An 11,621-nucleotide genomic window follows, 5' to 3' on the forward strand; every position below is an offset into this window, starting at 1 on the left:
GAGAGGCCTGTGAAAATTGGGGAGAATGAGCAAGAACATTGGCGTCAAATCAAAGGCTTGAAAGTTCCTTTAAGAAAGGAACCAGCTTAAGTTTAAGTTCAGCATGACCCAAAAGGAACTCGTTCCGGCTCACATTGCTTCATTTACAAAACACATGTCTTCGGTCCACTGCAGATCACAGCTCCATTCAAGGTCATGGAAAGTATGCTTAGCAAGTTCAAGCAGAGAACTTTTTGTTTTGACAGGAATAATGTAACATTAACATTTCTTTTTGGGAGGGGAGTATATTTTGCACAGTTGCAAGGAATCCCCTAACATACAACGCATTTGTTTTTTCAAGGCAATATAGAACTGGGGAGATAAGCTAAGTTTCATTAGTTATGAATTCAAAAGGCCTCCACAGCCACTACTCTCTTGGTGAGCTGCACAAAGTCAACATGTTGAAATCCTGATGCCAGTAGAGTCTGATGCTTAGGTTAGGGATGGGGAGAACCTGAGTTTACAAGTCTTGCCTATGTAAGAATAATATTTTATTGTTCTAAGATGTTCCCATGAGACTGGTCGGCGGGAACAACATGTGTGAAGGACGCGTGGAACTCAACTACAGAGGAAGCTGGGGGACAGTCTGTGATGATGGCTGGGACTTAAATGACGCACAGGTTGTCTGCAGAAAGCTTGGATGTGGATTGGCTTTGTCAGCACCAGGAAGTGCCCATTTTGGCCATGGCTCTGGCCAGATTCTCCTGGATGATGTAAACTGCAGAGGGAATGAACCTTCTCTGGAGCTGTGCTCCCATCGGGGCTGGGGAAGTCACAATTGTGGTCATCATGAAGACGCTGGTGTCATCTGCTCAGGTAACTTTCCCATCCTTTGTATTTAGTCTTCTCCTATATTTCTAACAGTGGAGATCTCATTGCAGGAAGCGGAATGAATGGTGAAATGGTATAAAGTCTATTGGGTAAATTCTGTGGCCGCACTTCTGCTTCCTATTGGCATTATTACATTTTGGTATTATTATTATTATTATTATTATTATTATTATTATTATTATTATTAAAAACCTTAAAGGGGCATCTGTGCAATATTCTCCACTCCTCCCAAGATGAAGGGGCATTCTGTAGAAACAGGCAAATAACTTGTTGTGGTGACATCCCTCCAGTTTCAATATGAAAGCAAGGCATGAGTGTCAGTTGCTCTGGTCAAGGAAAGATCCTATGTTGCCATGCGGATGGAAGGAGGCAGGATTCATTACAGTGCCTTTATTCTTACAGAGAACCGGCACTGCGTGCGGTTATTCTGGGTATCTGTTCCGTTGGATTGTAACAAAATAGATGCAGAATATCAACCAGCAGATGTCACTATTTCATGTACATCAAGGGTCTTTTTCTTAATATTTATGCTAGCTGAATATTTTTATTATTTGTTTATCCACAGCTTCCGGACGACCTAATACAACAGGTACATTTTATTTCTTATTTGTCTGATTCTCTCAACATTTGAGGGCACCTTTTTATTGATGCTCCTTCTTCCAAATCATGGCTTACATTTTTATCTTTGTTTATAACCAAAGCCTAATGTTAAAGTGACCATGTATGATGAAAATATTGCCCTTCTCAGAATTGGTGGGGAAAAGGTGAGGACACAGAAGTCAACCTCATGCCTACACTTTTAGATTGTGCAGAATTTAAATGCATATAGATCTCACTTTAGTCATGCTTTTGTTTCTGCAGCTCTTCCTACAAGTCCCACAGAAGTTATATCCAGAAGTAAGTTCAAAGTTCTCCATAAGATATGCTTTTGAAAATCGGGGAGAATGAGTAAGAACCTTGGAATCAAATCAAAGCCTTGAAAGTTTGTTTTAAAAAGGAACTAGTTCAGTTCATGTTTACCTCTTTTAGCCGTTTAGTTCATGTTCAGTTCACGGTTCAGTTCTAGTACATCCCACATATCCTTTCCAATTTGTTTTCAGCATTCAGAATGTTATAACTTGATCCTGTATCATATCTACTTAAGAAGACTAAAATATAATCCTTATGTTTGGAGGCCAAAAGAATATATAGTATTAAAAAAAGACAAATAAAAGAATGAACCTAAAGATGAACTAAAAATCGCTGAATGTTCTACCCCCAAAATGAACTTAATCACATTCAGTTCAGCCTGCAATTATAGGAACTGCTTTCAGGTGTAGTTCAAAGATTTTTGAATTCTGTGGATTTCGTGAACTAGATCATTCCAAACACTCAGTCAAATGCAGTCTACCTAACTAGTCTGAATAAAATGTCTGACGCTTACAGAGATGTAATTGTGTTTAAGATAAAGCTTCTGTCACAGGTACAGCGTGGACACAGGTAAGGAAGTCACAGGCAACCCTTCTTCTGTGCAAAGTGCCTCAGGAGGAGGTGATGTGCAAAGAGGAAGGGATGGAAGGGAAGGGAACACTTCAGCCTTCACAGCCCAATTGCTGTTCTTCTGAAATTTTCCGCTCCTTTACGGTGTTCGAGACTCAGGGATACCTTTCAACAGTGGCTGTGAAACCAAGTAGATGGAAAAATAATCTAAAGGAGGGGAACAACTGGCAGAGGAAAGTTTGAGCATTCTGCTCAGTTCTGTGCCTTCTCTGATGCAATTAAACACTCCTGAGAGCACTTTCTAAGGGAGATTGAGTCAGCAGGGGCTTTGGATGCAGCTTCTCCTTCCTATTGCTATTATTACATATATATTTTTTATTAAAAAGACTTAATGGAGCATCTGTGCAATATTCTCCACTCCTCCCAAGATGGAGGTGCATTCTGAAGAAAGAGGCAAATAACTTGTTGTGGTGACATCCCTCCAGTTTCAATACGAAAGCAAGGCATGAGTGTCAGTTGCTCTGGTCAAGGAAAGATCCTATGTTGCCATGCGGATGGAAGGAGGCAGGATTCATTACAGTGCCTTTATTCTTACAGAGAACTAGCACTGCGTGCGGTTATTCTGGGTATCTGTTCCGTTGGATTGTAACAAAATAGATGGAGAATATCAACCAGCAGATGTCACTATTTTATGTACATCAAGGGTCTTTTTCTTAATATTTATGCTAGCTGAATATTTTTATTATTTGTTTATCCACAGCTTCCGTAGGATCTCATACACCAGGTACCTTTTATTTCTTATTTGCCTTATTCCTTCATCATTCAAGGGAAAGATTTTTTAAGATGTAGATTCTTCTAGATCACAGCTTCCATTTTTATCTTTGGACATGAACAAAGCCCAGCACTAAACAGGCTCATTGGACCATGTATGGTGGTAATATTGACCTGCTCGTCATTGGTTTGGCCCAAGTGACGGTACAGAAGTCAACCTCATGCCTACAGTTTTAGATGGTGCAGAATTTAAATGCCAAAAGATCTCACTTTTGTCATGTTTGTTTCTGCAAAAGACGTTCCTACAAATGAACCGACAGTTTCACCCAGAGATGAGTTCAGTGTTCGCTGTAAGGTAGACCTGTGAAAATTGTGGAGAATGAGCAAGAACATTGGAGTCAAATCAAAGGCTTGATAGTTCCTTTAAGAAAGGAATCAGTTTAAGTTTAAGTTCAGCATGACCCAAAAGGAACTCGTTCCGGTTCATATTGCTGACTTTACAAAACACATGTGTTCAGTCCACTGCAGTGCACACTCCATTCAAGGTCATGGAAACTATGCTTGGCAAGTTCAAAAAAAGGAACTTTTTCTTTTGACAGGAATACTGTATCATTAACATTTCTTTTTGGGAGGGCAGTATATTTTGCACAATTGCAAGGAATCCCCTAACATACAACACATTTGTTTTTTCAAGGCAATATAGAACTGGGGAGATAAGCTAAGTTTCATTAGTTATGAATTCAAAAGGCCTCCACAGCCACTACTCTCTTGGTGAGCTGCACAAAGTCAACATGTTGAAATCCTGATGCCAGTAGAGTCTGATGCTTAGGTTAGGGATGGGGAGAACCTGAGTTTACAAGTCTTGCCTATGTAAGAATAATATTTTATTGTTCTAAGATGTTCCCATGAGACTGGTCGGCGGGAACAACATGTGTGAAGGACGCGTGGAACTCAACTACAGAGGAAGCTGGGGGACAGTCTGTGATGATGGCTGGGACTTAAATGACGCACAGGTTGTCTGCAGAAAGCTTGGATGTGGATTGGCTTTGTCAGCACCAGGAAGTGCCCACTTTGGCCGAGGCTCTGGCCAGATTCTCCTGGATGATGTAAACTGTAGAGGGAATGAACCTTCTCTGGAGCTGTGCTCCCATCGGGGCTGGGGAAGTCACAATTGTGGTCATCATGAAGACGCTGGTGTCATCTGCTCAGGTAACTTTCCGATCCTTTGTATTTAGTCTTCTATATTTCTAACAGTGGAGATCTTATTGCAGGAAGCCAAAGGAATGGTGAAATGGTATAAAGTCTATTGGGTAAATTCTGTGGCCACACTTCTGCTTCCTATTGGCATTCTTACATTTTATTATTATTGTTATTAAAAAGCCTTAAAGGGGCATCTGTGCAATATTCTCCACTCCTCCCAAGATGGAGGTGCATTCTGTAGAAAGAGGCAAATAACTTGTTGTGGTGACATCCGTCCTGTTTCAACAGGAAAGCAAGGCATGAGTGTCAGTTGCTCTGGTCAAGGAAAGATCCTATGTTGCCATGCGGATGGAAGGAGGCAGGATTAATTACAGTGCCTTCATTCTTACAGAGAATCAGCACTGGAAATCTGTTCTGCTGGATTGTAACAAAATAGATGCAGAATATCAACCAGCAGATGTCACTATTTCATGTACATCAAGGGTCTTTTTCTTAATATTTATGCTGGCTGAATATTTTTCTTATTTATTTATCCACAGCTTCCGAAGGACCTCATACAACAGGTACATTTTATTTCTTATTTGTCTGATTCTCTCAGCATTTTAGGGCACCTTTTTATTGATGCTCCTTCTTCCAAATCATGGCTTACATTTTTATCTTTGTTTATAACCAAAGCCTAATGTTAAACTGACCATGTATGATGAAAATATTGCCCTTCTCAGAATTGGTGGGGAAAAGGTGAGGACACAGAAGTCAACCTCATGCCTACACTTTTAGATTGTGCAGAATTTAAATTCGTATAGATTTCACTTTAGTCATGCTTTTGTTTCTGCAGCTCTTCCTACAAGTCCCACAGCAGTTAAATCCAGAAGTAAGTTCAAAGTTCTCCATAAGATATACTTTTGAAAATCGGGGAGAATGAGTAAGAACCTTGGAATCAAATCAAAGCCTTGAAACTTAATCACATTCAGTTCAGCCTGCAATTATAGGAACTGCTTTCAGGTGTAGTTCAAAGATTTTGAATTCTGTGGATTTCATAAACTAGTTCATTCCAAGCACTGAGTCAAATGCAATCTACCTAACTAATCTCAATACAATGTCTGACGCTTACAGCGATGTAATTGTGTTTAAGATAAATCTTCTGTCACAGGTACAGTGTGGGCACAGGTAAGGAAGTCACAGGCAACCCTTCTTCTTTGCAAAGTACCTTAGGAGGAGGTGATGTGCAAAGAGGAAGGGATGGAAGGGAAGGGAACAATTCAGCCTTCACTGCCCAGTTGCTTTTCTTCTGAAATTTCCTGCTTTCTTACGGTGTTTAAGACTCAGGGATACCTTTCAACAGTGGCTGTGAAGCCAAGTAGATTGGAAAATCATCTAAAGGAGGGGGAACAAGTGGCAGAGGAAAGTTTGAGCATTCTGCTCAGTTCTGTCCCCTCTCTGATGCAATTAAACACTCCTGAGAGAACTTTCAAAGGGAGATTAAGTCAGCAGGTGGTTGGATGCAGCTGCAGAATGGCATAATGGGGTTGGGGGGTTGGATTGAACTGGAACTCCATGCAAGACACTTGTGGGAAGAGGCTGGCCCCATGCAAGATCCAGCAACTACATTTAACAAAAGTGTGTTTGCATTTTACACAATTCAATGCTGTTTCTATGTGCTATTGTTTAGCCCTTTCATGTTCTGGAGAATACATGGTTGCACGCATCAGCAAAGCGTATCTCCGGTTGCTGGGTTATAATGAATGGAGTCTGTATCTGAATTCTTCAGACTCTTTCTGCGCACCTCAGATTACACAATACTATGTGGTCTTCAATATACCATTCAGTGGGTGTGGCACAATAAGACAGGTAAGAAAAAGAGCTTTAAAAACCAAATCTACATTCTGCCATTATCTGTGTAAGCTTTGTAAACTCGCTGTTTTAAAAATGGGGAAAGTATTCTATCTTTTGGTCCAGCAAACACTAACATTATGGGAACCTTTAGGAAATCCACACTGCTTCTTTTCTACCCTGCCATGGATCCAGATTCCTCCTCTTTCTTTTACTGTGTTTAGAAGAAATATCAGAATTGACCTTGAGCCATATGATCACTACTTAATGTTAGTCTTAACTGGGATTTGAGACTAGAATTCCAGATCAGTTTTGGAGCCCAGGATAAAGAGAAAATGCCAGCAATTTGCCATACCATTTAAAGCAGGTGGTATTGCTGGTAAATTCTGACATTTCTCTTAATCATAGAAAAAGCAGGAGTGGGGAATTTGCTCCAGAAAGAGAAAGTGATGTGAGGAGGAAAGAAGCCTATGTTCCTGAAATTGTCTCCCAGATTTAGTCAGCCAGCTAATTCTGGCTTTTTGAATATTTTGCATTTTACAAATGGGTATATGTATAGTCCATTTTTTTTGTCTCCAATTTCTTCTCTTTTGAGCACAAAACTCATAGTTTAAAAGAAAGAAAAAAGAATTTAAAAACTCTTAAAGAAATCCAACACGTTCAAATTCAGGTGTCATCTCAACATTAATTACCTTTAAAAAAAAGAAAAGAAGAAATGTTGTAATATTTTTGCCTGTTTCTACATATCTGTTCCTATTCTCAGCTTCTTAAAGAATCTTATATTTCTTATATCTCTCCTACCTTTTCCAAAAAAATTAAAATAAAATTTCTGAACGTACAAGGTGACTTTCATAATTGTATGTCTGGAATGTCAGGACGTTTTAAAGTGATTAAGTACAGAGGGTGTTTTATATATGGCGGTTTCTGATTTATGTGTACTGTTGACATATATTGTTTCCCCCTGTCCTTTAGCAGGCAAATAATGACACCATCATCTATTCCAACATAATCAAGACATCAGCTTCTGGTTATATCATTACAAGAAATAGTAACTTTCAGTTTCACATCATGTGTGAAATGAACAAGACTGCTGTTGTAGAGACAATGTTTGTTGCTCGTAATTCCACTGACATTACTGAACTAGGACATGGCAGTTACAATGTGACACTTGCCTTCTTTGATTCGTGGTCTTTCAACTATCAAGTTCGCTCTTCTCCATACTTTGTGTCACTCAATCAAGCGCTCTACCTCCAAGCTACTCTCCACAGTTCTGATCCAAACTTAGTACTATTTCTAGATACGTGTGTAGCATCTCCAAGCTCTGGTGACTTCACAACTCTGACCTATGACTTATGGAGGAGTGGGTGAGTATGTTTTAGATAAAAATGTTTAGATACAAACTTAGAAGAAACACTTGCCTTTTGGCTTATAAAGCAGCAGATTTAAGGCTAAACATGCACTCTTATTCACATTATGTAGAGTAAACCATACTGAGTTCAATTGGATTTTTGAGTAGGCACGCATAGGAATGCACTTAAATGTTTATTTTTGTTATGGACAAGAGGAGTTGCTATTCTCTCAAACTTGAACATTAGCACACATTTTAATTCTGACATAATACTTCTTAAGAAAATCTAGAAAGAACCCACTATGCTACCTACAAATATTTGCTACTGAATGGAATAATAAAGATGGATGTTTGCTGCTATGTTGCGTCATCATCCAAATTTTCTCATACAAAAGCAAGGCAAAAGTATACTTTGAACTGGACTGAGCAATGTGTTTTTGTTTTTGTTGCATATACATGATGTCCCTGCCAGATGTCTTTTTTGGTTGAAACTAACTTCCTAGTTCTATGAAAGAAAATTAAACTATATCCATTTAGAACATTCAAAAATCTGTTCTGACTGACAGCCATAATCCCACTGTGGTCCTCCAGACACTGTACCACTTCCACTGCATTCTCCAACTGGGCTTGTGGAGTTGCCCCTACCCATTTAGAACATAAGAATATATGATAAGCCCTGCTGGATCAGACCAAAGGTCATCTAGTCTAGTATCTTTTTCTCCAGTGGCCAACCAGATGCCTTTGAGAAGACTGCACACAGGGCCTGATTGTCACAGCACTCTCTCCACGTGAGATTCCCTGCAACTCTCATTCAGAAACTTAACTGCATTCAACAGTGGAGGTCAAAGGACAGCCATCAGTGCTCATAGTTACTGATAGCCCAAACCTCCATGAATTCGTTTAATCCCCATCCAAGTTGGTGGTCCTCATCACCATCTTGTGGGAGTGACTTCCAAAGTTTAACTATCAGCTGTGCTGTGTGAAGAAGCACTTTCACTTGTCTTGATTTCCCCCCAACATTCATCTTCATTGGGTGGTCCTGAGTTCTAGTATCTTGAGTGACTGCTTTCATATACACTAAATTTGTCTTCCATTTTGCTCTCTGAAATCCACCTCCCACTTATTGAAGTTTCTTCCCATTCTTCCCCAACATGGTTCTTCATCTCCAGAGATAACATGCTTCAGAACTCCAGAAATGACTCCTATTAGTATTCTAAGTAAAGGATTCCTCTAAAGTCATTATCTAAACAAACCTGGTTCTTTTATTTTCAGATGTCCACGAGACTCTACCTTCAGATATCTGGGAAATCCAAGGAGAAACGAAGTTCGTTTCATGTTCAGCTCCTTTAAGTTTCTTAACTATCACAATGAAGTTTATTTGCGGTGCAAACTAGTAGTGTGTAAGGCATATGATTACTCATCCCGATGCTACCAAGGATGTTTAACTAGAAAGAAGAGGGATGCAGATGAACTTCAGGAGAAGGTTGATGTGGTTGTAGGACCAATCAAGCTTCAAAAAGAAGCTAAGGAAGACAAAAAACAGGGTAACTTTTACTTATGATTCCTTTTCTTGTTACAGTGGTGATTCTCAAAATATATTCTGAAGTAGCCCAAAGAATACAATTTTTTTACTATTTTGCTAAACTGTATTTAAACCAATATTCCGATTTTGCTTGGCAAAAGCATAGTAACATCACACAATAAAACCTCATTCTACATGGCTTCCCCTGTTAAGGTCACGTTCCCTAATGGGCAAGTGACCTCTAGCCCTACTGGGAGAAAGCAGAAACTGAACCTTCTTGCCTTCAAAGTAGTTGTTGTCATCCCATGATGAACATGGAGGGGCAAAGTTGTCCTTAAACTAGGTGTTTGAAGGACATCTCTTACAAAAATAACAGACATATATGTTGATAATTGTATAGAATGTTTTACTGGGATCATTTGGTGAAGGCAGATCAGAAATCTGATGAATAATTGCATTAACAAGTTGTTCTAAACTATGTTTCTCATTTACAGAACTGGCTTAGAGCGCAAGTCTAGAAAAGGATAAAGCTGGCATCCTACTTACTGTTACTACTGTGCTTCTGGCAGCCACGGTCTCCATCTGGCTTTCTTATAAGCAGCAAACTGAAACCAACTGATTCCAATGCATCACCAATGTAAAAATTAAGCACTTTCTGCACACAAAAAAGCTCTGTTTCTAGCATGTATTTCTAAAAGTAATCAGTTCCTTCTAAGAAAGTAGTTCGTAATCCAACAAACCTACAGACAGACACATTTACATTTTAGCACAAGCAAGAACTCAGTTAAGTCCAAATATTGGGATTTAATATTCATACTGATCAAGAACATTAGTTATACCCAGCTGCTTTTACTTAATGTCATTGTGGAAAGGATCTCATTCTCCTTTTAATTCCCTCCCCTTCTATTGTCTATGGTTATATCATTGAAATCAAAGTCCCAGACCCTATGTATACCAGTTATGATAATAACCTTTCTACACATAAACATTACAGTTGGAAACTTTATATGTCAGATGTGAATAGTGACTATATTTCATGAAGGATTTGTCAGAGTCTTTAATGAAAATTTATGCCAAATTATATGAAATTTATTTTGCTTCCAACTACTTTCCAATAAAATCCCTGCAAGTTGCCAGTGTGCATTTTTCTTCATTGCCTCACAAGCAAACATAAATTTATTTGTATGGTTCAAAGGAAATACATGATTGGCATGAAGTGCCTAGGGACGACAGAGAAGTTTGGTCCACATTTGAATTTTGCAATGCAGTTCTCCAGTCCAGCAATGTGCATGCTAGGGTGAAGTGGGGAAATGACCTTGGGAAAATGTCCATATCAGGCAGAATTTCATCCACAAATGTGTACAGTAGGAGCAATTTGAACTAAAATGTTGGTGAATTTGTTGTTTTAAAAATTGCAAACTGGTGTAGAAATGTAGTAAAATGAACTGAAGACTTGAAAAAATAGAAAATTATTATTATTATTATTAATAGTAAAGCTCCCAACAGAATATAAAAACACGATAAAACTTCAAACATTACAAACTTTCCTAAACAGATGTCTTCTAAAAGTCAGCTAGTTGTTTATTTCCTTGACATCTGATGGGAGGGCATTCCACAGGGTGGGCACCACTACCAAGAAGGCCCTCTGCCTGGTTCCCTGTAGCTTCACTTCTCACAGTGAGGGAACTGCCAGAAGGCCCTCGGTGCTGGACCTCAGTGTCCGGGCAGAACGATGGGGGTGGAGGCGCTTCTTCAGGTATACTGGACCGAGGCTGTTTAGGGCTTTAAAGGTCAGCACCAACACTTCAAATTGTGCTCAGATACATACTGGGAGCCAATGTAGGTCTTTCAGGACCGGTGTTATATGGTCTTGGGGTCCACTTCCCCACCACCACTAAACAGGTGCCTGTTCTCAATGCATTGCTCCAGTCTCCTCCCTTGTGCTGTGTTTGTCTTACTCAGCTCCAAACCACACAGAAGCCATACTTCCTCCAGCTAATTCCATACCAGTAGAAAACATGAATTCATGCTCTTTGAAGTAGGTGTCATTACTACAGAAAAGTCATCTGGCCCATAATTTCCTGATAGTTCACCTTTGCATTACCATACTTTCAGAGTGGATCTGCACCCAAATTAAAACACATCCAATGCACTTTTCAAGCACATGACATTTTCATGGGTGCACACATTGTTCACTGCTACACTGCATCATAGGATGCGTTGTAGTGCACATGTTGATACAACCTAATTGCGCGACAAGGCCCAGGCACACCCCCCAGGAGTAATAAAAACACACTGACACAGAATTTTAGTTGAAAGGTTAATGGGCAAAATTTAGGCCACAACTTTATTGATTACAGAAATGTAAGTGGTATTGGCTTAGGCATTGGCAATAACTATAACTGACTCCTGCCCGCCTTTCAGGAAGTCTGAAAAGGTAAATGACCAACAGAGGGAGGTCTGTCGATGGCGACCGACTGAAGCTCACCCCGGGGTTCCTGTTGGGTCCTGGCATGGCCCTAGCCCCTCAAGCGGAGTTTGGACAAGATCCAGACCCACAGATTCCTCTAACAGAATACCCTTGTACCTGGAGGGGCAGGT

At 39.7% G+C, this 11,621-nt stretch overlaps 1 protein-coding gene across 1 annotated transcript in view; it reads left to right on the forward strand.

The window, feature by feature from the left end:
• The window catches only part of LOC310763272 (scavenger receptor cysteine-rich domain-containing protein DMBT1-like), a 29,118-nt gene extending 18,965 nt beyond the window's left edge, over positions 1 to 10,153 (forward strand). Inside the window, exons 21-27 of the mRNA XM_083615161.1 lie at positions 544 to 855; positions 1,436 to 1,459; positions 5,156 to 5,191; positions 5,990 to 6,168; positions 7,123 to 7,514; positions 8,771 to 9,042; positions 9,515 to 10,153. Of these exons, the coding sequence (XP_083471287.1) occupies positions 544 to 855; positions 1,436 to 1,459; positions 5,156 to 5,191; positions 5,990 to 6,168; positions 7,123 to 7,514; positions 8,771 to 9,042; positions 9,515 to 9,525 (1,226 nt within the window). The 3' untranslated portion in view covers positions 9,526 to 10,153. The remainder of the gene's footprint in view (positions 1 to 543; positions 856 to 1,435; positions 1,460 to 5,155; positions 5,192 to 5,989; positions 6,169 to 7,122; positions 7,515 to 8,770; positions 9,043 to 9,514) is intronic.
• Positions 10,154 to 11,621: the final 1,468 nt, after the last annotated feature.

This window comes from Podarcis filfolensis, assembly GCF_964270895.1.
Source record: "Podarcis filfolensis genome assembly, chromosome: 5".
Lineage (NCBI taxonomy): Eukaryota > Metazoa > Chordata > Lepidosauria > Squamata > Lacertidae > Podarcis > Podarcis filfolensis.